The 25,283-nt window shown below is 41.1% G+C and overlaps 1 protein-coding gene across 2 annotated transcripts in view; it reads left to right on the top strand.

Moving 5' to 3' along the window:
* Window positions 1-25,283, top strand: part of LOC112248446 (dedicator of cytokinesis protein 5) — a 55,174-nt gene that overhangs the window by 4,987 nt on the left and 24,904 nt on the right. For both annotated transcript variants that reach the window (XM_024417471.2, XM_024417470.2), the window contains exons 2-32: window positions 10,485-10,568; window positions 10,876-10,916; window positions 11,009-11,064; window positions 11,211-11,307; window positions 11,481-11,629; window positions 11,762-11,897; window positions 12,018-12,175; window positions 12,423-12,504; window positions 12,822-12,951; window positions 13,764-13,836; window positions 14,261-14,403; window positions 14,640-14,765; window positions 14,904-15,028; window positions 15,246-15,344; window positions 15,594-15,666; window positions 15,806-15,909; window positions 16,200-16,380; window positions 16,543-16,640; window positions 16,725-16,814; window positions 16,986-17,086; window positions 17,238-17,372; window positions 17,475-17,586; window positions 20,286-20,356; window positions 20,489-20,595; window positions 20,706-20,842; window positions 20,976-21,071; window positions 22,778-22,876; window positions 23,227-23,397; window positions 23,528-23,628; window positions 24,724-24,782; window positions 25,057-25,211. In XM_024417471.2, coding sequence (XP_024273239.1) covers window positions 10,485-10,568; window positions 10,876-10,916; window positions 11,009-11,064; window positions 11,211-11,307; window positions 11,481-11,629; window positions 11,762-11,897; window positions 12,018-12,175; window positions 12,423-12,504; window positions 12,822-12,951; window positions 13,764-13,836; window positions 14,261-14,403; window positions 14,640-14,765; window positions 14,904-15,028; window positions 15,246-15,344; window positions 15,594-15,666; window positions 15,806-15,909; window positions 16,200-16,380; window positions 16,543-16,640; window positions 16,725-16,814; window positions 16,986-17,086; window positions 17,238-17,372; window positions 17,475-17,586; window positions 20,286-20,356; window positions 20,489-20,595; window positions 20,706-20,842; window positions 20,976-21,071; window positions 22,778-22,876; window positions 23,227-23,397; window positions 23,528-23,628; window positions 24,724-24,782; window positions 25,057-25,211 — 3,389 coding nt within the window. The remainder of the gene's footprint in view (window positions 1-10,484; window positions 10,569-10,875; window positions 10,917-11,008; window positions 11,065-11,210; window positions 11,308-11,480; window positions 11,630-11,761; window positions 11,898-12,017; window positions 12,176-12,422; window positions 12,505-12,821; window positions 12,952-13,763; window positions 13,837-14,260; window positions 14,404-14,639; window positions 14,766-14,903; window positions 15,029-15,245; window positions 15,345-15,593; window positions 15,667-15,805; window positions 15,910-16,199; window positions 16,381-16,542; window positions 16,641-16,724; window positions 16,815-16,985; window positions 17,087-17,237; window positions 17,373-17,474; window positions 17,587-20,285; window positions 20,357-20,488; window positions 20,596-20,705; window positions 20,843-20,975; window positions 21,072-22,777; window positions 22,877-23,226; window positions 23,398-23,527; window positions 23,629-24,723; window positions 24,783-25,056; window positions 25,212-25,283) is intronic.

Here is a 25,283-nt window from a genome sequence, read left to right as displayed (position 1 = left end):
GGCCATGGTCGGCGGCGAGGGTGGACTATCCAGGGACGAGAGGGGACTAAGACATTAATTGAGTGGGGTCCACGTCCTGCGCCGGAGCCGCCACCATGGACAGACGCCCACCCGGACCCTCCCTATTTGTTTTGAGGTGCGTTCGGGAGTCCGCACCTTAGGGGGGGGTTCTGTCACGCCCTGGTCGAAGTATTTTGGGTTTATCTTTATTTATTTGGTCAGGCCAGGGTGTGGCATGGGTTTTTGTATGTGGTGTGTATATATGGGGGATTGTAGCTAGTGGGGTGTTCTAGATAAGTCTATGGCTGTCTGAAGTGGTTCTCAATCAGAGGCAGGTGTTTATCGTTGTCTCTGATTGGGAACCATATTTAGGCAGCCATATTCTTTGAGTTTGGTGTGGGTGATTGTTCTTAGTGTCTTTGTTCCTGTCGCTGTGTTAGTTGACACAAGTATAGGCTGTTTCGGTTTTCGTTACGTTTATTGTTTTGTAGTGTTTTGTGTGTATTCGTGTTACGTTTGTTTGATTAAACATGGATCGCAATCTACACGCTGCATTTTGGTCCGACTCTCCTTCACCACAAGAGAACCGTTACAGTTGCTCGCGGGTCTGTGTACTCACATCCATCCCCCCAGCCAGTAATTCAACCAGGAAAACAAGTTTAGATAGCTGGCCACTAAACTAAGTTACCGATCTAAAAATATTTAGCTGACATGGGCTAATTGACCAACTATCAGTCACTATGACTGACATAATAAGAGAAAAATTGCTGATGCACTACCAAATTTCGAAATTGAGCCTTGTGTTTTCTACTATTCTAACTCACACCAGTAAGTTGAGACCCTGACTGAGTAAAAAAAAATATATATATATCATAGGGCCATACCTGATCTATAACCTGCCAGCCAGAGATGTCACAGGTTGAAGTGCACAACATTGTGAAGGAGCTGCACTAGTGAACCATACTAAGGCACAGACAGTAGCACTTGAGCAGTGACAGTATTGCTGCATCACAACACGCTTGGTTTGATTATTTTCACTGGCACAGCTCCGCTGTTGCCAGCCTGGCCTTGGACACAGTCAAAACTGTGTCAAGTTGGTGAAACGGGCCATTGTCACTATCTGCGTGACAAGAGGGAGATGTCATTTCTTTGTTTTTTTTTTTATATAAAGGCTATTGTTTCTGAGTTGGCAGAGGGAGTTTTAACTAAGAATAAGGACATGTTTTGATGAGGTTTGATGCCATGATGAATTCTATTATTTGCATCCTCTATAGGACTGAATGGCACCCGGACAATTCCACTGTTACTGTGCGCAGACACTTTAAATGTATGCCAAACAAAAACATTGATTTCAAAGTTTAACAAACCATACAACTCTATGCACAAGGACTATTTTTAACAATTTACACTGACATTGTTACAAAAGCACATTTACTAGAAGAACTGTGCAGATGCTAAGTTTGCTAACATAATCTCAGTAAAATCTCCCTCAGTTTTTTTATGTGACCATGTTTTCTGCTCCTATTAAATGGAAACTCCACCCCAAAACAACACTTTTGTATTTGTTTCATTAGTCCATTGTTGATATAGTCCCAAAATATTTTGCTTGTCAGCAATCACGTTTTCAAGATACATACTTGATCGCTGACATGCAAAACATTTTGGGACTATATCAACAATGGACTAATGAAACAAATACTAAAAGATAGTTTTGGGGTGTAGTTTTCCTTTAAGATTCAAAGGTGTCTGCAGAAAGAACAGGGTGTCAGCTATGACATGACACCATGAGTTTGAAAAATATAATATTTTGGTTTCTGAACTACAGTAAGTGAAGTGGGTTTAACATCCAGGAACAGAATTGTGTTAATGGATTTTCATCATGGGTCCCTGATCTGTACTACACAGAAATGCATAATTATGGATATGAATGTCATTCTCTTCATAGTGATATATCCTAAATAGGTACACAAAGGTGGAAATATGCAATATCCTAATTTGCATATGTGGGTATTATTCTACCCACTGGCTATTTTTCTAATGAGCTCCGCCACCAAACAAGACCAAATTTGGTTGGTCCTGACCAAATCTTAACCAATCACAGACATCGATGTTTCACAAGTTTGGACTTCAAAGAACAGCACAGTAAAGCTCAGCAGAGTACAGTAAAGTATAGTATAGTTAAGTACAGTAGAGTAGAGTACATTATAGTGTACTCAACTCGTGTGATCTACTGTCTACAGTACTTAACTCTACTCTAAATTACAGGACTGTGCTGCACTGTACTGAACTATACTCTACTTGTCTTTACTGTACTGAACTCTATACTCTACTTGTCTTTACTGTACTGTACTGAACTATACTCTACTTCTCTTTACTGTACTGTACTGAACTATAATCTACTTCTCTTTACTGTACTGAACTATACTCTACTTCTCTTTACTGTACTGAACTATAATCTACTTCTCTTTACTGTACTGTACTGAACTATACTCTACTTCTCTTTACTGTACTGAACTATACTCTACTTCTCTTTACTGTACAGTACTTTAATGAACTGTTCTGTAATTAACTATACTCTACTTTTATTTACTGTACTTTACTGTACTGTACTATGCTGTACAAACTTGTAAACATAGACGTCTATGATTGGTTCAGATTTCGGCCAGACCAAATCTGAACCATTCATGGACATCTATGTTTGGTTCAAATGAAGGCCGGTCCAGATGTCTGTGGATGTTGAAATCAGAGCAAGTCCGGACCAAAAACCGACGTCTGTGGATGTTGAAATCAAGGCCAGGGTGGACTGATCAAATTTGAACTTCAACATCAATGGACGTCCAGTGTCAATCGGTGCTCACTGGGTGAGGATGCTGGTTACAGTAAATGTAAAGAGAGGGGGCTCATGAGTAGGCGTCAGTAAGAGCCGGGAGAAGTGACATTAATTGGAAAAAGAGAGAAAAGAGGGGGAGAGAGAGAGCGAAGGGTTGTCCAGACTTTTCACACTAATGCTTTGACCACCAGACACAGAAAGAGAAAGATAACAGTCATCAGCTGAACATAACCGTATGCTAGTGGAAGGGAGGACAGTAGCAGTTGACCCAACTGTTTGTGACTATTATGAGTTCACATTGTAGCCAATTCAATTGCAGAAATTACGTTAACGATTGTTATGAAATTCTGTTACCGATTTGGAAAGAGACTTTTTAGTTTTAATCACTTCATAATTCATAAACAAAATTGATATCAGTAAAAACCCTATAACTAATTGATAGGTCTACCTTTACTTGTTACTTCTTTGAACTTCCATTGTCCTCCCTCCTCACGCGGGAGATAAAATAGAAAACAAATATGTGAGTTTTTGGTAACACATTTTTAAAATGGGTTTTAATTGAAATTTTACCCCCTTTTCTTCCCAATTTTGTGTTATCCAATTGTTAGTAATTACTATCTTGTCTCATCGCTACAACTCCCGTACGGGCTCGGGAGAGACGAAGGTCGAAAGCCATGCGTCCTCCGAAACACAACCCAACCAAGCCACACTGCTTATTAACACAGCGTGCATCCAACCCGGAAGCCAGCCACACCAATGGGTCGGAGGATACACCGTGCACCTGGCTACCTTGGTTAGCGCGCACAGCGCCCGTCTTGCCACAGTGGCCAGTCGCTGGTGCGCGATGAGACAAGGATATCCCTACCGGCCTAACCCGGACGATGCTAGGCCAATTGTGCGTCGCCCCACGGAACTCCCGGTCGCGGCCGGCTGCGACAGAGCCTGGGCGCGAACCCAGAGTCTCTGGTGGCACAGCTAGCACTGCGATGCAGTGTGCCGCTGCGATGAAGTGTGCCACTGCGCCACCCGGGAGGCCCCAGTAACATAATTTTAAGGCACAGGGCAATGTTTCATAAACATATTATTGCAAACTAAATATCAGTGTTGATATTAGTTGGCAGGGATCTTTACTTCAACATTATTGTGTTTTCATGTATTTCTAATACCCCTTTCCATCTGTTTGACAAGAAATCAAAGCTTTTGTTTATTCCTAATTTTTAGGATGGGAAATGGTTGAAAAATGCATTCAGTGTTCAGTATTCAGACCCCTTGACTTTTTCCACATTTTGTTATGTTACAGACTTGTTTTACATTTGATTAAATTAAACAATTCCCTCATCAATCTACACACAATATCTCATAATGACAAATTGAAAACAGGTTTTTAGAAATGATCACAAATGTATAAAAAATAAAAAACAGAAATACCTTATTTACATAAGTATTCACACCCTTTGCTATGAGACTCAAAATTGAGCTCAGGTGCATCCTGTTTCCATTGATCATACTTGAAAAGTTTCTACAACTTGATTGGAGTCCACCTGTGGTAAATTCAATTGATTGGACATGATTTGGAAAGTCATACACCTGTCTATATAAGGTCCCACAGTTGACAGTGCATGTTAGAGCAAAAACCAAGCCATGATGTCGAAGGAATTATCCTTAGAGCTCCAAGACAGGTTTATATTGAGGCACAGATCTGGGGAAGGGTACCAAAATATTTCTGCAGCTTTGACGGTCCCCAAGAACACAGTGGTCTCCATCATTCTTAAATAAAAGAAGTTTGGAACCACCAGGACTCTTCCTAGAGCTGGCCGCCCAGTCAAATTGAGCAATCGGGGGAGAAGGGCCTTGGTCAAGGAGGTGACCAAGAACCCGATGTTCACTCTGAGAGAGCTCCAGAGTTGCTCTGTGGAGATAATTTTTGCAGCACTACACCAATCAGGCCTTTATGGTGAAGTGGCCAGACAGAAGCCATTCCTCAGTAAAAGGCACATGACAGCCCACTTGGGGTTTGCCAAAAGGCACCTAAAGACTCTCAGACCATGAGTAACAAGATTCTCTGGTCTGATGAAACCAAAATTGAAGTCATTGGCCTGAATGCCAAGCATCACGTCTAGAGGAAAGCTGTCATCATCTCTACGGTGAAGCATGGTGGTGGCAGCATCTTGCTGTGGGGATATTTTTTCAGCAGCAGGGACTGGGAGACTTGTCAGGATCGAGGGAAAGATGAACGGAGCAAAGTACAGAGAGATCCTTGATGAAAACCTGCTCCAGTGCACTCAGGACCTCAGACTGAGGCTAAGGTTCACCTTCCAACAGGACAACGACCGTAAGCACACAGACAAGACAATGCAGGAGTGGCTTCGGGACAAGTCTCTGAATGTCCTTTAGTGGCCCAGCCAGAGCTTGGACTTGAAATCGATCAAACATCTCTGGAGAGACCTGAAAATGGCGGCGGAGGAAATGGCAGCCATTTTAAAAAACTATCTAACCACTAGGCTACCTGCCGCCCCACGGGTGCCTAACCAATTGTGCTATTATGTGTTTTTTGTTGTTTTTTAAAAACTTATTTTGTACATAATGTTTCTGCCACCGAATCTTACGGCAAAAAAGAGCTTCTGGATATCAGGACAGCGATCACTCACCTCGGATTAGACTAAGATTTTTTCTTCAACAAGCAGGACGCACAGGAAGTACGTCAGACACCCAACAAGGCCAAAATCCCCGTCATTGGCAAGAGAAAGGAATGCAGGTATAGAGGACACAGGGCGGGCATGGGACTTTAATGCAGGGAAACTTAAATCAGTTTTACCTAATTTCTATCAGCATCTTAAATGTGCAACCAGAGGGGAAAAATACTTGATCACCTTTACTCAACACACAGAGACTGGTACAATGCTCTCACTCGCCCTCGATTTGGCAAATCTGACAATAATTATATTTTCCTGATTCCTGCTTACAAGCAAAAATGAATGCAGGAGGCACCAGTGACTCGGTCTATAAAAAAGTGGCCAGATAAAGCAGATGCTAAACTACAGGACTGTTTTGCTAGCACAGACTGGAATATGTTCTGGGATTATTCCAATGGCATTGAGGAGTACACCACATCAGTCACTGGCTTTATCAATAAGAGCATCAAGGATGTCGTTCCCACAGTGACTGTACATACATACACCCCAATTTATTTAACACTTTTTTGGTTACTACATGATTCCATATGTGCTATTTTATAGGTTAAACCAATCAATGTTAAACAAATCAAAATATATTTCATATTTGAGATTATTCAAATTATCCACCCTTTGCCTTGATGACAGCTTTGGATATTCTTGGCATTCTCTCAACCAGCTTCATGAGGTAGTCACCTGGAATGCATTTCAATGAACAGGTATGCCTTTAAGACATGAAGTTCAGTCAATCCGGAAAATGTCAAGAAATTTGAACGTTTCTTGAAGTGCAGTCGCAAAAACCATCAAGCACTATGATGGAACTGGCTTTCATGAGTACCGCCACAGGAAAGGAAGACCCAGAGTTACCTCTGCTGCAGAGGATACGTTCATTAGAGTTTCCAGCCTCAGAAATTGCAGCCCAAATAAATGCTTCACAGAGTTCAAGAAACAGACACATCTCAACATCAACTGTTCAGAGGACACCAATAATAAGAATATACTTGCTTGAACCAAGAAACACGAGCAATGGACATTAGACCGGTGGAAATCTGTCCTTTGGTCTGATGAGTCCAAATTTGAGATTTTTGGTTCCAACCACCGTGTCTTTGTGAGGTGCAGAATAGGTGAATGGATGATCTCCACATGTGTGGTTCCCACCATGAAGCATTGAGTTGGTGTGATGGTGTTGGGGTGATTTGCTGGTGACACTGTCAGTGATTTATTTAGAATTCAAGGCACACTTAACCAGCATGGCTACAACATCATTCTGCAGCGATACACCATCCCATCTGGTTTGCGCTTAGTGGGACAATCATTTGTTTTTCAACAGGACAATGACCCCACACACATCCAGGCTGTGTAAGGGCTATTTGACTAAGAAAGAGAGTGATGGAGTGCTGCATCAGATGACCTTGCCTCCACAATCACCCGACCTCAACCCAAATTAGATGGTTTGGTAAGAGTTGGACCGCAGAGTGAAGGAAAAGCCGTAAAAGTAAAGAAAAACCCTTGAATGAGTAGGTGTGTCCAAACTTTTGACTGGTACTATATATATGCCTTAATTTCTCAAACATATACAGTGGAAGTTGGAAGTTTACATACACTTAGGTTGGAGTCATTAAAACTCATTTTTCAACCACTCCACAAATGTCTTGTTAACAAACTATAGTCAGTTAGAACATCTACTTTGTGCATGACACAAGTCATTTTTCCAACAATTGTTTACAGACAGATTATTTCACTTATAATTCACTGTATCACAATTCCAGTGGGTCAGAAGTTTACATACACTAAGTTGACTGTGCCTTTAAACAGCTTGGAAAAATCCAGAAAATTATGTCATGGCTTTCGACGTTTCTGTTAGGCTAATTGACATAATTTGAGTCAATTGGAGGTGTACCTGTGGATGTATTTCAAGGCCTACCTTCAAACGCAGTGCCTCTTAGCTTGACATCATTGGAAAATCTGGTTCATCCTTGGGAGCAATTTCAAAAACGCCTGAAGGTACCATGTTCATCTGTACAAACAATGGTACGCAAGTATAAACACCATGGGACCACATAGCCATCATACCGCTCAGGAACGAGACGCATTCTGTCTCCTAGAGATGAGCGTACCTTGGTGCGAAAAGTGCAAATCAATCCCAGAACAACAGCAAAGGACCTTGTGAAGATGCTTGAGGAAACAGGTACACGATATCTATATCCACAGTAAAACGAGTCCTATATCGACATAACCTGAATGTCTGCACAGCAAGGAAGAAGCCACTGCTCCAAAACCACCATAAAAAAGCCGGACTACTGTTTGCAACTGCACATGGGGACAAATATCTTATTTTTTGGAGAAATGTCCTCTGGTCTGATGAAACAAAAATGGAACTGTTTAGCCATAATGACCATCGTTATGTTTGGAGGAAAAAGGGGGAGGCTTGCAAGCCGAAGAACACCATCCCAACCGTGAAGCAGCATCTTGTTTTGGGGTGCTTTGCTACCGGAGGGTCTGGTGCACTTCACAAAATCGATGGCTTCATGAGGAAGGGAAAATATGTGGATATATTGAAGCAATATCTCAAGACATCAGTCAGGAAGTTAAAGCTTGATCGCAAATGGTTCTTCCAAATGGACAATGACACAAAGCATACTTCCAAAGTTGTGGCAAAATGGCTTAAGGACAACAAAATGAAGGTATTGGAGTGGCTATCACAAAGCCATGACCTCAATCCTATAGAGAATTTGTGGGCAGAACTGAAAAAGCGTGTGCGAGCAAGGAGCCCTAGAAACCTGACTCAGTTACTGTCACGCCCTGGTCATAGTATTTTGTGTTTTCTTTATTATTTTGGTCAGGCCAGGGTGTGACATGGGTTATTTATGTGGTGTGTTTTGTCTAGGTTTTTTTTTATAGGTTATGGGATTGTGGTTAGTGGGGTTGTCTAGAAAAGTCTATGGTTGCCTGGAGTGGTTCTCAATCAGAGGCAGGTGTTTATCGTTGTCTCTGATTGGGAACCATATTTAGGCAGCCATATTCTTTGAGTGTTTCGTGGGTGATTGTTCCTGTCTCTGTTTGCACCAGAATAGGCTGTTTAGGTTTTCACATTTATTGTTTTGTCTTGTTCGTGGTTATCTTTTATTAAACATGTATCGTAATAACCACGCTGCATTTTGGTCCGCCTCTCCTTCACCGGAAGAAAACCTTAACAGTTACACCAGCTCTGTCAGGAGGAATGGGCCAAAATGCACCTAACTTATTGTGGTAAGCTTGTGGAAGGCTACCCAAAACATTTGACCCATGTTCAACAATTTAAAGGCAATGCTACCAAATACTAATTGAGTATATGTAAACTTCTGACCCACTGGGATTGTGATGAAAGAAATAAAAGCTGAAATAAATCATTCTCTCTAATATTCTTCTGGCATTTCACATTCTTAAAATAAAGTGGTGATCCTAACTGACCTAAGACGGGGAATTATTACTAGGATTAAATGTCAGAAATTGTGAAAACTGTAGGCTCCGCTTTCATTTGACACCCAATTCAACATATGCGTCCTTTAACATGGAAATGACCACTTCTCTCTGGAGTCATTTCTGTATTTCATTTTCAATAGATTTGTAAACATTTCTGAAAACATGTTTTCACTTTGTCATTATGGGACTTTGTGTGTTGATGGGTGAGAAAAATCCATTTTGAATTTTGGCTGTAACACTACAAAATGTAGAATAATTCTAGGGGTATGAATACTTTCTGAAGGCACTGTATATACCTTTTCCCCACAGGTCTACATATTAAATTAGTACTATTTGTTCTCACAGAAGAAGTGTTGAACAGTCGCATACTAATTTGCATTTGAGGGGAACTGCATACAATTAAATGGGAAGGATACTTACTGAAATAATATTTATGTTTAGTTTTGAGGTATTCAGAGATGTGATGAGCTTAGCCAGTTGAAGCGTGCAGTGAGACCTAGCCTCCGGCAACAAGGATTATCACTGTGCAAGTCAGGACAGAGCTCCTTGCCTTGTTTCTGTAATAGAGGGTGGATGCTGAGTACTAGGTTATGAAAGTCAATGTGCACTGCAGCTCACTCAAGTCATGACGTGTGTGTGTGTGTGTGTGTGTGTGTGTGTGTGTGTGTGTGTGTGTGTGTGTGTGTGTGAGAGAGAGCATGCTGTGCTCTGTGATCTGTCTCTCACTTGTGTCCTTCAGTGAAAAGGAGGGAGGGTGATGCAGCAAACACCTCTAGGAAGGAAATTAAGTTAACAAACTGAGGAGCACAGGGTTGCAGCTGAAGAGCAGAGGAGGGCAGAGCACTCTGCTGAACCAGTTGGCTGCCGTATACCCTTTACAATGTGACCTTTATCCAATAGGCTCCATGGCTTGGTGATTCAGGAATAAATGATACATGATGTCAATCCCCTCATCACTCTGCTTTCCTCTGTGTGGATGTTGTAATACATTTGGAAAAACATTTTCCATTTACTCCATCCAACACAGGCTCAGGGAATGAAAAATAACAGGATAATGTCAGTCATCTCTTTATTTAAAATGTGAGGTCAGGCTGTCCTAAAATCCTAATCATGGATACAGGCTATAATTAAGAGTGAAGTGAAAATCCAAGAGATTGAGGGACATTTGAGGGACATTTTCAATTAAAACTGGGTTTCCAGTATGAGGCCAACCCTTGAATTCCACGAGAATGTACCTGTAATTTCATAAAAAAATGTTTACTCTTACTCGAGCTCAAACATGCTTTTTCACAGCGCAAGAAATATCTGACTACAATATACTGTACCTTTATCAGATATGACCTGGGAAAAGGCCAAAGTCTATAGGATTTGCTGGGCTTTTCTTATCTTTTTTCTGTTTTCACTTTCTGTATGTTGAGCTTGCTGGGGGTTGTTGTTTTGTGTTTGTATGTTGTTTCACATAGTAAAACTGCCATAATAAGACTCTATTTTCTCTCCCCCTCCTATCAATTCTCTCTCAGCAATCTATAATTATGACTCCAGAAGAGAGCAGGAGCTGTGTCTCCAGGTGGGAGACACTGTACACATACTTGAGACATTTGAAGGTGAGCATGAACAGCCAACATGCCCTAACATATCACTCTAGCTTCACGTTCTTACGTACAACAAGCTGTCACGCGCTAAGTATCAGTTTCAACACTGAAACTTTGTAAAACATTGAACTAAAGCTGTTATCAATACCAGACATGGATTGAAAATAATCAGCAATGTTTCATGAAATTCCTTTGAAAGATATAACAGTCAATATCACCATCTGTATCTAGTTTGTCCTCTTCTCATCGGTCTTATCTATCTATTATATTTATCCCTATATCTCTGTCATATCTCTATATCAATCTTTAATCTCCCCAGACTGGTATAGAGGGTACACAATACGGAACAAAGCACAGAAGGTATGGCAACAACCGTTTATCCATTCATGGTTTTTCCTTAAAATTAGAAAATAATTTGAGGAAGAGGTTTACGTTTCTGTTTCATCTCATAGGGCATTTTTCCAGCCTCGTACATCCATCTAAAGGAGGCTAAAGTTGAAGGGACAGGGTAAGGTGTCACTCACTTGTTATGTCATTAGAAATTGATTGTATTGGATGGGATGTGTGACTTGACCTATTTGCACGATTTGATGCATGTGATGCACCTATGGGACCCAATATCTGGTACATTCCTTCCTTCCACCCATCTTACAGCCAGCAGGAAATAGTTATCCCAGGAGACCTACCACTGGTACTGGAGTTAGGCGCCACTCTGAGGGAATGGGCACAAATATGGCACAAGCTATATGTGGTTCGTAGAGAAAACTAGTTTCTTATCCATCACCCTACTTACATAATCTTTACATTAAAGAATGTACTTTACCCTTATGCTGTTATTCAACTCTGACACTTAGTCTGTTTGGAAAAGGGTAATTATGTTAGCCTGGGTGTCTGTGATGACGAATATGACTGTTTGTTTGACAGAACAACAAGACCACTCTGTTCAGGGGCGTACAACAGATGGCCTACAGCCTCATCGAGTATCGATCTCAGATAGTGTCTGGAACATTGCCCAAGGATGACCTTGTGGAGCTCAGGAAGAAAGTCACAGCTAAGATTGATTATGGAAACCGGTATAAATTGCACTCTACTTGAATTGCATTGTGACATAAACATGCTTGTAACGTTTTATGTGACTGAGTCATGGTCCTAAGAATATGCCCTTGTAAATCTGTCCTAAGCTATATTTGATGCTTTCTGTACAGGATTCTAGGGTTGGACCTGGTGGTGCGAGATGACGCAGGGAACACTCTGGACCCGGACTGCACAAGCACAGTCAATCTATTCCGAGCCTTTGAGACTGCATCCCGCAGTATAGATGACAGAATACAAGAGGAGAAGGCATGGACCAGCTGTTGTTTGCGCCTCTCTGATAGATAAAATACTACATGTATATGCTGCAGAGTTAGCCCTGCCAGTGCATCGTGTTTGCTCATACAGTGTCTCTGTGCCCCTCTGTAGACCCGGAAGCAGAATCTGGAGATGCGGCGCCAGTCCCTGTTTAGCACAGTGCACACATACAGTCTCCTCATGAACCTCAAGAACTTTGTTTGTAACATCGGGGAAGATGCAGAGCTGCTTATGTCGCTCTATGACCCTGACCAGTCAGAGTTCATCAGGTCAGATACCAACTAATTTAAATTCATTGCATTATACTAAACCACCATTACCATTCTGACACTTGACAGAACATTTCGTCCAGTACTCATATGTTCCACATTGCATATATATTTAATAACGTGACTGTATGTAGGCATTTTGATATATTTGTGTTTTTGTGTTATCTTGTCAAAAACACACAGAGGTTTGTTACAGTGAGGTATGGGAGTTGTGATTCTTGATTGTGAATGCCATGTATGTTTGCAGTGAGAACTTCCTGGTGCGCTGGGACAGCATGGGTATGCCCAAAGAGATTGAGAAACTCAACAATCTGCCTGCCCTCTTCACGGTAACAGAGATGAAACCCTCCCTTCCACTTTCTTATTCCCTGTTGTTGTAAATGTAATAGTCTAGCCATGGGGCCTAATAGATGGACGGGAAGTGGGCAGTGACAGTCCTTGGTTGGGGCATGCTATGCAATGCCATGCCATGCCATTTATATCCTAAGACAGGCTCTTCATCTGAACTGCTCATATTCAAATTCATATAAGCAACATTGCATAAGATATTGAATATGTTCTGCCTTGCAACTTTTACTTTACTTGCATTATGTCGTCCTTATCTTTGCATTGAAATGATCTTCTCCACTCTGCCCTCTCTGGCCAGGATCTGAGCAGCAGTGACCTGATTAGGCCACGTCTCTTCCTCGTCTGTCAGATTATCAGGGTGGGCAGCATGGAACTCAAGGAGGGCAAGAAACACACAGGAGGGTTAAGGAGACCGTTTGGTGTAGCTGGTGAGATGTCTTTTAATTGAGATGTCTTCCCTATATTTGTTTGCGCAAATTTACACATTCTATTAAGTCTGAAATCAGAACACTACCCCATTTACTCAGAGTTTGAGTGAATGGGTAATTGAGGGCCTAAACAAACATTTACAGTAGGATCCCTGTCCTGGATAAAAGCCAGACACACCCTGAGCCCACCTGAACCTGCTTACCCTCCTGACCCATAAACTACCTTTACGTTGTCTGCCTTGCCAAAGGAGTCAGGGGAAAGGATTTAAATATCCCTCTTTTTTTTGAGTGGAGGATTACATTTCTGGGTTGGATGAGAAATTGTCTCCTCTGGTGTCACAGCAAATGGACTGAACCCAGAATCATTGGAAGCAATAAAGAGCTCTTTTTTCCGTCAGCTATTTCCTAAGAAATTACTAATTGAGAGAGAAAGAGGAATGCCTACTGAACCATCATCTATTGCAACACAAAGCTCAAGATCACACAGACAGGCCTGCTGGAATCCTACCTATGCTCCTGTTGTAGATGTATCTTTTTGTCATTGTCTCTGGTGCATTGGAACAGGTGTCTGAGGGCCCAATAACTCGTTTTTTAAACACAAATTACATTGTCGTTCTGCTCTGTAGTTTATTTAATCAGAGTGAAGACTGCTGTGAAATGGCTCAAGCTGAGAAATCAAATACCAAAGATATTAAAGTGATGTCATGCTAGCAGCAGCAGTGGCGATAACAGGATCATTTAATTGAAAGCAGCTTATTAGCTTAGCCTTTGCCACATATCACCACCACATTCACAGTTGCCTCTGTTCACAGTGATGGACATCACAGATATCGCCCATGGGAAAGCAGATGATGAGGAGAAGCAGCATTTCATCCCCTTTCAGCAGTGAGTGTTTTAAAATCTCTCACAGGCTCTGTTCATTTTCACAGTGATAATAGTCCTCACTCCCCAGTCCATTTGAACTCAACCTTCTCTTACACCATCATAGAGTCAGAAATGACAAATGGCTTAAACTGTTTTAGGATAGAGCACTTAAAGGAATGCATTATGCAACTGCTTCCTCTATTGCTATACAATACTGTAGATTAAGGACAAGTCTAGGTTTGTAGTGCAGTGTAACAAAAATGCAACTGGAGTCTGTTCTTATTCTTGCTTGGTCACATGCACTGTTATATTTTGTGGATTTCCTTTTCCAATATCTCAATATGTCTTTCGTAGCTCTATGTTTTGTGATCAATGGTTCCATCCACTTGTCAGTCCCACTTTAAAAATATATTTATCCCCCTCTCTCCCTTCTTCTCTCTCCCAGGATAGCTATGGAGACCTACATCCGTCAGAGGCAACTCATCATGTCACCTCTCCTCCCATCCCGGGTCATTGGAGAGAATGAGCCTCTCACCGCCGTCTTCAACAAAGTCATTAACACCCGGGAGGTTAACCACAAGGGCCAGGGTAAAGAGACACACTCACTGACACTCTGTGGCAACAACTCACCAGTTTGCCTAGAATATAGCAGAGTAGAACAGAATATAAAATACAAAGGAATGTAACTCGGAAGTGGCTTTTAAAACGTGGGTCTGGATTCAAAATAGAAACGTAACAGGTTGTGTGTATCCATTCTGAACATTCTGTTAGTTTCTCTGTCTTGTTAACTATCTCTTCATTGATTGGCTCTGCTGGGTTCTCAGGACTATTTGTGACCTTAAAGCTACTTCCTGGTGACCTGTCCCAGGTCAGGAAGGACTACTCCCACTTTGTGGATCGCACCACCGCCATTGTTAGAAAGATGGGCTTCCCTGAGATCATCCTTCCAGGTGCCATACGTTTATATGTTCTTCTTTGTAGCTGAATTGCATCTGAAACAAGGGGTTGCATACTTTGTAGCTGCCTTTACAGCAGTGACAGTTAATAGATTGCTTTTCAATATTAACCAACTAATTCTCCTCCTCTAGGATATGTGAGGAACGATATATATGTGACCTTGCTGCAGGGGGAGTTTGACCGCGGTAAAAAAACGTCACCCAAAAATGTTGAGGTGATGTTGAGTGTACTAGATGACGATGGCAATCTCATGGAGGTAAGGGTGCTGTCTTATATTATGTGTGCCTCCACATTTCTTTCTTTTACCATTTTACCTCAAGTATTACATGTTGGTCAACTCATGTTTGTTGGTTTACTGTACGAAAACTTAAGTTATTACAAAATGACCCCAATTCATGTTTATACATATACGTGGGGTTTCTTGTCTGCAAAAAAATATGTTTGACTGAAGCTCATTCCTTCTCCTTGAATAGAAAGCAATATTTCCTGGAGCTGGATATGATGGGATCACAGAGTACAAGTCTGTAATTTACTACCAGGTCAAGCAGCCGAGCTGGAATGAAACAGTCAAGGTACAGCTCACTTACCTGCATCCCAGGTGTTTCTGTCAGGACAAGAGAGCTCTGTACTCTCCCCATGGTGGCTCAAGATCAGCAATTCATTTCCCAAAAAGATTTGGCTCTATACAATTAAATAATAATTTAAAGGAGATATTGGCACTCATACAAAATGCTAGACAGACACTAGACATGACTTTCTCTGTCTCTTGTTATGATACTCTCCTCACTCCTCTCCTCATTCCTTTCTTCTCCCTTTGCAAGGTGACTATTCCGATTGAAGATGTGGGCCGCTGTCATCTCAGGGTGATGTTTCGACACAGATCATCTCAGGACTGTGAGTGCCTCACGTTTCTAAAACACTCGACACCCGGGCAGCCTGCCCTAACCCTCTGGGATCTGGTCAGAATGAATATGAATGTGTCCTTCAGAGTTGGTTGATTGGGTTCTCACTGAAACTGCTGTGTTTCCTTTAGCTAGAGACAAATCAGAAAAGCCATTTGGCATGGCGTTTGTCCGCCTGATGAAAGGAGACGGAACCACACTGAGAGACGGCAGACATGACCTCATTGTCTACAAGGTGGGACCAACACAGCACTATGCTACTGACGCAGACCCTATATGATGCCCACAGCTTGGTGGAACCAGAGGGTTCAGATACATTTGATTAATTTGAAATAATTATCTCCCCATAGGGATTCTATTTCATTATCTGTTAAGTAGTGAAGTAGTAATTATTTAGATATTTCATATAAAATAAAAACCTGAAAGTAAGTAGATCATTCATGGCCCCTCCCTGGTCAATGAATAGCAAATGACATACAGATGAATATGTTTTAGTATTTAATTCCTTTTGTTCATTTGGCTAAGGTTGACGTAAAGAAGACTGAGGATGCAAAGACATACCTGACTCTGCCAGGCTCCTGGGCTGAGGTGGAGGAGAAGGAGAGGCAGACAGGGAAAACCTTTCAGCATTCAGGAGTCATCCCAGTCACAAAGGACAGCTTCCAGATTGGCACTCTCACCTGCTCCACTAAACTCACCCAGAATGGTACTGTAGTAGGACATGATTATCTGGGAATCAATGTATTTAGAATCAAACAGACCTTAACAAATTTAATCAAATCAAATCCAACTCTTTCCGCACTTCGGCTCATAATACAGAGTAGAATGATGTTGACATAAAAGTAATATTCTCCTGTTCCTCTTCCAGTGGATCTCCTGGGCCTGTTGAACTGGAGGTCCAACCCTGAACAGCTGGACCAGAACCTGCAGCGCCTGATGGAGGTAGAGGGAGGAGAGATTGTCAAAGTGAGTCTGACTGCTCCAGTGTTCTTAACTAGTTTAACATACAAGGACACCCTATACTAATGCATTTGTCTTTTGTGGTCTTAGTTTCTACAGGACACACTTGATGCCCTGTTCAACATCATGATGGAGACTTCAGAGAAGGACACCTATGACAATCTGGTCTTTAATGCTCTGGTGAGTTCTGGAGTGGTGGGTGAATTACCTGTGTTAAGCGATCAGGGTTAATGGCATCTGTCTTTAATATACCAAAAGACAGTTGTATATCAGAAACTATTCATGCAACAACATTTTCCAGCAGGTTTCTATATTACACTGGTTCCTGACAGTGCTTTGCTTTTCTTCTAGGTGTTCATAATCACACTGATTGGAGACATCAAGTTCCAGCACTTTAACCCAGTACTGGAGACATACATCAACAAACACTTCAGTGCCACTTTGGCTTATATGTGAGTATAGCCCTCTCCTTTTTCACATTTCCCTCTCTACTCAGTTCATTTTTCTTTCCTCCTGTTTTGACACCTTTCCACCAATTCCGAATGCAGTCATTTATATGCAGTTACTGGTATGCCTGAGTGCCCCATTCCATTACTTTTTCAGGAAGCTGACCAAGGTTCTGAATTACTATGTGGGCCATGCAGATAAGCCTGTCCTAACAGAGGGGCTGTACTCAGCCCTCAAAGCCCTCAAGTACCTGTTCAGGTTCATTGTGCAGTCCCGGGTCCTCTACCTCAGGTATCATAGCTGTGGCCTTCCTTCCTCATACATACTCATACATTTGGTAAACAATATTAGTTTGTTTTGAAATGAGCAATGTCCTTCTTTCTGTTTATTCAGATTCTATGGGACCAGTGAGGATGGGGATGCTTTCTTTAACTCCATCCGGACACTCTTCCTCTCCTTCAACACACTCATGGACAGACCGCTAGACGAGGGAGTGAAGATAAAGGTGAGTTGGTGTAGGGGAGAGACACTGGTATGGACACTTGCAGGGTACTTCATCTTCTTTAATGCACTCTCAGTTAACATTGAATAGCCTGGTAGGGCAACACTCACTGTATTATTCTAATGAAATTGTCAGCTTTACAAACTAGCTTACCCTTTCTATGTTAATGGAAACCATAAGGGCCATCCACACCAAGGATGATAACCATAAAGATACATTATACAAAACTATAACCAGCGTTCTGCAGTACACCTGTCAATCAACTTATCAATGCATACTGTAATAATACCTGTAATAAGGTGGTAACACAAAACATTCAGTGCTTCAGGGTGTGTTCACTGTTATTGTGACAACTGCAAATAATACTTAAATGTACATATAGGAACTCATATTCAAATGTAGTCCTTCAACAACAAATACTGTTTAGGCTGCACATCTTTTATATCATGTCATTGCTTGCATTGTTGCTCAAGTGGTTTGGAAGTGATTTCCATGTTTCTAATGGATGTCAATTTGTCTCTAGATCTTATTTTTTGCTGTGCTCATCTCTCTGTCTGTCCTGTGCAACCATTTGCAATGCATCAGTGCAACAATGTTATCACTGGCCAGTGTTGACACCAACACACTCTATCTCCTTAACTTTCCCACAACAGTTCATTTGGCCTAGGCCTATTTTACATTCAACAATTAGCTAGAGCAATCATGCTTCTCTCCGCGAAAAGGCTATTAGGCATGGTTTATAAAAAGGCTAAAAATAAATGGTCTATAGCTTTAGTAGTCTATAGCTTTTCCTGGGATTACAAGTGCAGAGGAATAGCAGAGCGGCTCGCGTAGCCTAAATTAAATGAAATCAAATGTTATATGTCACATACACATGGTTAGCAGATGTTAATGCGAGTGTAGCGAAATGCTTGTGCTTCTAGTTCAGACGGTGCAGTAATATCTAACAATTTCCCAACAACTAGCTAATACACACAAATATAAAGGGGTGAATGAGAATATGTACATATAAATATATGTATGAGCGATGGCCGAGCAGCATAGGAAAGGTGCAATAGATGGTATAAAATACAGTATATACATATGATATGAGTAATGTAAGATATTACTTACATTATTAAAGTGGCATTATTTAATAAAGTGGCATTGTTTAAAGTGACTAGTAATCCATTTATTAAAGTGGCCTATGGCCTACACTACAGTATATTGCACACCGGAACAGATGGAAGAGAGAGGGTAGAGATGTGTAGCCGAAGTAAGAAGCTAGATATATTACGTCCTTCAATAGTTAATATCCGCTTAAATGTCCTGTTTTGAATGCTTCATGCAGAAATTACTGCATACAACAAATGTCCAGAAAGATACATTAGCAGGCTAATCATGTGGTTTATTTTGATCACACCATCGCGCTCCCTCTTCTTTCAAACTCTCCTATTTTACATTCAGCAAGTAAGAGCAAATGGCAATATCTCCTAAATAGGCTAGTAGTAGAAAATAAAATGCTCGAATTAGGTGTACAACAAGATATTGGGATTCGAAGGGAAAGGAATAGCTGTAGAAAGGAATAGCTGTAGCTGCGAGGCAGCAGAGGCCAGGTGTGCAATTGTGCAAAAAGAACGGTGAAGACAGAATAGAGATTTGCAGCCTTAGAAGTGTATGCGACCCATTTATTAACTAAATGTTAGACCCTAATACTGCCGTGAATAGCCTATATGCAATGAATTTACACAGTTGAAATATATTGTTTAATCTGATAATAAAATGGCAGGTAGCCTAGGATAGTGTGCGCCCCAGTCTGCGCTCCAGCTCGACATTCTCCCTAATTGATTAAGCTTTTTGGGGACAAGAAAAACAATCATACCTAGGCTATAACAACTAAATGCAATAATGCTTTTTGAATGTATTTTTCTAGCGAGTAAATCATTATAGTCTAGGCTGTAAACTGCAGTGGATATGTCATTTCAATAACCGCAAAAAAAATATGTTTTGAATGCATGTTTCGTTCCGAAATAATAATAATCTAGCCTAGGCCTGATTAGGCAACCATATTGATCAGTAATGGGTATTGTCTTGACAGTTGACAAGGTCCAGAAAGGCACAATGGTAGGCAAGTCATAGTGTGTATTTTGCCAGGATGTATCGGCGTTAACAGATAGGCCTACCATCGAAAATATGGCCTTCTCATGCGCTGTTTGTCATGGATCATCATTCTCCCAAGTCGTCTTATAAGTAACGTGGACACCAATATGCTCACACATGGCCATTTATTCAGGCAAGTTTATCTTGCGCTCTGCCTTCTCTCCTCTCTGAGCAGCCTCGCGCACCTAGAGCCAAGAACGCTTCAATGGAACACGTTTTTGATTGGTTGTCAATGTTTAATTGTTGGAGGGACAGGGAAAAAAGTATCTCTGGAAGTGATCGCTCTCGTTGTAGTTCTCCACTATTTTTGTAGTTATCGTTGTAGTCTGACGTTCCTGTTCACTTGAATTAGAAAGATTTTATTTATTTGTATAGTTTTTATCGTTTTTGTTATAGTTATCGTCCTTGGTCCTATAGTTATTGACTTTTATGCTGGCTTCATGAAAGATAGTTCAAGTTTTACTTGATAAACACTTTATAGTTGACTCGCTCTGTAAAGCATTATCCAGTGATATTTCCTTCATGTTCTTTTAAAAACACTTTTGAGCCCTTGTCTTTTTCAGGGGGCGATACTGAAATACCTCCCCACCATCATTAATGACATAAAAAATGTCTTTGACCCTGTGGAGCTCAGGTAACTCCTTGTAATGACATTTTAACAGTAAAATCTCTGCAGAAATTATACTGTTTCCTGTATAGAAAAGATAGTGACATTGTCACATGTCCTTGCCTTTTTCTGTATGTCTTCCTGTCTCTCCCTCACTAGTGTTCTTCTGACCAAGTTCATCGAGAGCATCCCTGACTCTCAGCTAGTGCGCCAGAAGCTTGGTTGCATGTGTAAGATGGTGGAGAGTGACCTTTTCAAAAAGCCAGGTACTGTGGCGCCTCTCTGGTTAAAACACAACTTTATAATCATCTCTATTTAAAAACAGAACCACATGATGACACATTTGAATGGTCTCTATTTGTCTTTGACCCTACAGAGTGTCGAGATGTCCTCTTGCCACTGTTGACTGACCAGCTGAGTGGGCAGCTGGATGACCACTCCAATAAGCCTGACCACGAGGCCTGTGTTCAGCTGCTCAGCACTGTGCTTGACAACCTGGACCGCAAGGATGTGGTGAGTGGCTAATTGCTACAACACATCTCTATCTCTGCTGCTGGAAACACTGAAATCAGTCACATTCCTGACTCTAACTGGATTGGTTTTGAAACATATATTATTTATCTGAGCTGCTTGTCTGTGTCCTCAGGGTCCAACCCGGGGTCATGTCCAGCTGATTATGGAGCGGCTGCTTCGCAGGGTCAATCGCACTGTCATCAGCATGAGCAGAACCTCCCCTCTCATTGTAAGACCCTTCATCTAACTCTAAAGTTATTTTAAATTGATCAGTTGGTAGACTAATACTTTATTTTAAGTTTCCATGTACAAGGCACAGTGCTGAAAACTGCTTCTATGCATCCTTTATAGTATATAACTTGGTTAGCACTTATAAGCATTCAACAATATAAGCAGGTTATAAGCATATAACATGTTATACAGTCAAAAGTTTGGACACACCTACTCATTCAAGGGGTTTCTTTATTTTTACAATTTTTCTACATTGTAGAATAATAGTGAATACATCAAAACTATGAAATAACACATGGAATCATGTAGTAACCCAAAAATTGTTAAACAAATCTAAATATATTTTATATTTGAGATTCTTCAAAGTAGCCACCCTTTGCCTTGATGACAGCTTTGCACACTCTTGGCATTCTCTCAACCAGCCTCATGAGGAATGCTTTTCCAACTGTCTATGAAGGAGTTCCCACATATTCTGAGCACTTGTTGGATGCTTTTCCTTCACTCTGCGGTCCAACTCATCCCAAACCATCTCAATTGGGTTGAGGTCGGGTAATTGTGGAGGCATCTGATACAGCACTCCATCACTCTCCTTCTTTTTCAAATAGCCCTTACACAGCCTGGATGTGTGTTGGGTCATGGTCCTGTTGAAAAACAAATGATAGTCCCACTATCATTTGGGATGGCGTAACCAGATGGGATGGCGTATCGCTGCAGAATGATGTTGTAGCCATGCTGGTTAAGTGTGCCTTGAATTCTAAATAAATCACTGACAGTGTCACCAGCAAATCACCCCAACACCATCACACCTACTCAATGCTTCAAGGTGGGAACCACACATGCAGAGATCATCCGTTCACCTACTCTGCATCTCACAAAGACACGGCAGTTGGAAGCAAAAATCTCAGATTTGGACTCATCAGACCAAGGGACAGATTTCCACTGGTCTAATGTCCATTGCTCGTGTTTCTTTGCCCAAGCAAGTCTCTTCTTATTATTGGTGTCTTTTAGTAGGGGTTTCTTTGCAGCAATTTGACCATGAATGCCTGATTCACGCAGTCTCTTCTGAACAGTTGATGTTGAGATGTGTCTGTTACTTGAACTCTGTCAAGCATTTATTTGGGCTGCAATTTCTGAGGCTGGTAACTCTAATGAACTTATCCTCTGCAGCAGAGGTAACTCTGGGTCTCACGAGAGCCAGTTTCGTCAGAGCACTTGATGGTTTTTGCGACGCACGTGAAGAATCTTTCAAAGTTCTCAACATTTTCCACATTGACTGACCTTCTTGTCTTAAAGTAATGATGGCTGTCATTTTCTTGTCTTATTTGAGCTGTTCTTGCAATAATATGGATTTGGTCTTTTACCAAATAGGGCTATCTTATGTATACCACCCCTACCTTGTCACAAGACAACTGATTGGCTCAAACGCATTAAGAAGGAAATACATTTTCCAAAAGTGTGCAAAGTTGTCATCAAGGCAAAGGGTGGCTACTTTGAAGAATCTAAAATCTAAAATACACGTTTTTTGTTACTACATGATGTGTTATTTCATAGTTTTGATGTCTTCACTATTATTCCACAATGTAGAAAATACAGAAAAATCCATTGAATGAGTAGGTGTGTCTAAACTTTTGACTGGTACTGTATGTGGGATCCTAAACTAGTTTTTCAGCTAAGGTGACTGATACTCTGTCTTCTCCATACCAGGGTCATTACCTAGCCTGCATGACTGCCATCTTGAAGCAGATGGATGACATGCACTACGCCCACTACATAAGTACTTTCAAGACCAGACAGGACATTATTGTAAGTGGTCCGCTTCTCCTGCCCTGGGCATCGCTCTTCCTGAGTCATCCAGTCGATAGCTGGCATTCAACCACTGGTGCTTGTAACTGCACCTGAAGTGGTTATTGATTATAGACATTTCATGAGGACTGACTTGGAACAATGTGAGGATCTCCCTGTCTTTGCTTCTTTACTGAGGTGTGTGGGTCTAATATGAGGAAATCTTAGGTACCTGCTGTGCATAGTTTAACTTGTTACTAATCAATGGACTTGGTTAGAAACACAATCCCATGTTTGTGCAGACATGAAGATGCATAAATCCAGGTACTTTCAGTACAGGTAAGGTAACTGTTCTCCCTGGCCCACTACAGGACTTCCTGATGGAGACATTCATCATGTTTAAGGACCTGATGGGGAACGTTTTCCCCTCTGACTGGATGACCATGAACCTTCTGCAGATTGGGGTGTTTCTGCGGGCCATCAACCAGTACTCTGAGGTCCTCAACATGTACTTCCTAGACCAGACCCACTTTGAGCTGCAGGTGGGTCTCAAGTCTCCACCTCTTAATGGGGTGGACAAAAGACATCTGTGTCTCTCTCCTAATGTAATCTTAACTCAATAATTGTCTCAATGTCCATGTCAAAATGTTTATCATATTCTCCTCTCTTCAGCTATGGAACAACTACTTCCATCTGACTGTGGCATTCCTTACCCACAAGTCATTGCAGCTGGAATCCTTCTCTCAAGAGAAACGGAACAAAATACTTAACAAGTATGTCCTTTTCTTCTTTATTTTGTGTATGAGTGCAATATTTAAATTCCCCAAAATAAATAATTAACAAGAAAAATCCAAATTGCACAGTATTTTAATTGATGTACAGTATTCACACCCCTTTACCTTTTCCACCCTTTGTTGTGTTACAAAGTAGGATTAAAATGGATTTAATTTTTTAATTGTTCAACGATCTACACAAAATACTCTTATGTCAAAGTGGTCAAAAAATTCCATATTTGTTATAAATTAATACAAATAAATCACTATGCACCCCCCTGAGTCAATAGATGTTATAAGCACCTTTGGCAGCAATTAAAGCTGTGAGTATTTTTTGTCTAAGTCTCTAGAGCTTTGCACACCTGAATTGTACAATATTTGTCCAATATTCTTTTAAAGAATCAGCGAGCTCTGTCACCATCGGCCTCATGGTGAAATCCTTGAGCAGTTTCCTTCCTCTATGGCAACTGAGTTGGGAAGGACGCCTGTATCTTTGTAGCGACTGGGTGTATTTATACACCATCCAAAGCCTAATTAATAACTTCACCATGCTCAAAGGGATATTCAATGTCTGCTTATTATTATTATTCTTTTTTTACACATCTAACAATCAGTGCCCTTTACGAGGCATTGAAAAACTTCCCTGGTCTTTGTGGTTGAATCTGTGCTTGAAATTCACTACTCGATTGAGGGACCTTACAGATAATTGTATGTGTGGGGTACAGAGATGGGGTAGTCATAGAAAAATCATGTTAAACGCTATTATTGAACACAGAATGAGTCCATGCAACTTATTATGGGATTTGTTAAGTACATTTTTCTCCTGAACTTATTTGTGCTTGCCATAACAAAGGGGTTGAATACTTTTGACTGAAGACATTTTCAGCTTTTCATTTTTAATTTGTAAAAAATCTTGAAAAACAAAATTATACTTTGACATTATGGGGTATTATGTGTAGATCAGGGTGCAACACAAAACCTTTGGGGAAAAGTAAAGGTGTATGAATACTTTCTGAATACACTATAAATGCTCCTGTTAGTAAATATGTATTCATGCTCTACTGCATGTAGTGTCATTCTATGATGTGGTTACAGGTATGGAGACATGAGGAAGAGCATTGGCTTTAAGATCAGAGACATGTGGTATAATCTTGGTAAGTACCGTCCGGTAGTTGTTATCTCTGTGAGACAGGAACTCCTCAAATAGTGGTGTCTAGAGAATGGCCTGTTCAGTGGAAACATGCTCTGATAGGAGAGAAGCTAGACATTGTTGTTTTATTGCCAGGTTTCATGGTGGCCGCTTTTTGTTTACAGCTTTATGAGTTTACTGTCTTTTTGTTTGCATGAAAAAGGAGTGTGGCTTATTGCCCTTTCAAATGAACCATGTGTAACATTTGCTTCTAACTGCATCCTGTGTGTATCTCTCAGGCCCCCACAAGATGAAATTCATCCCTGCCATGGTGGGGCCCATCCTGGAGGCTACCCTGGTGCCTGAGCCAGAGCTTAGGAAAGCCACCATCCCCATCTTCTTTGACATGATGCAGTGTGAGCACAACTTCACTCCCAGCCGTACCTTTGACATGGTGAGATAGCTGCCCACAGTAGTGTTGCCTGTCTGGCTTTACAGTATAACTGTACAAATAGAGTTTCCCAGC

The sequence above is a fragment of the Oncorhynchus tshawytscha genome, linkage group LG04 (genome assembly GCF_018296145.1).
Source record: "Oncorhynchus tshawytscha isolate Ot180627B linkage group LG04, Otsh_v2.0, whole genome shotgun sequence".
Classification (NCBI taxonomy): domain Eukaryota; kingdom Metazoa; phylum Chordata; class Actinopteri; order Salmoniformes; family Salmonidae; genus Oncorhynchus; species Oncorhynchus tshawytscha.
Note: the sequence above shows the minus strand (reverse complement) of the source record. Positions and strands in the feature narration are given on the sequence as shown.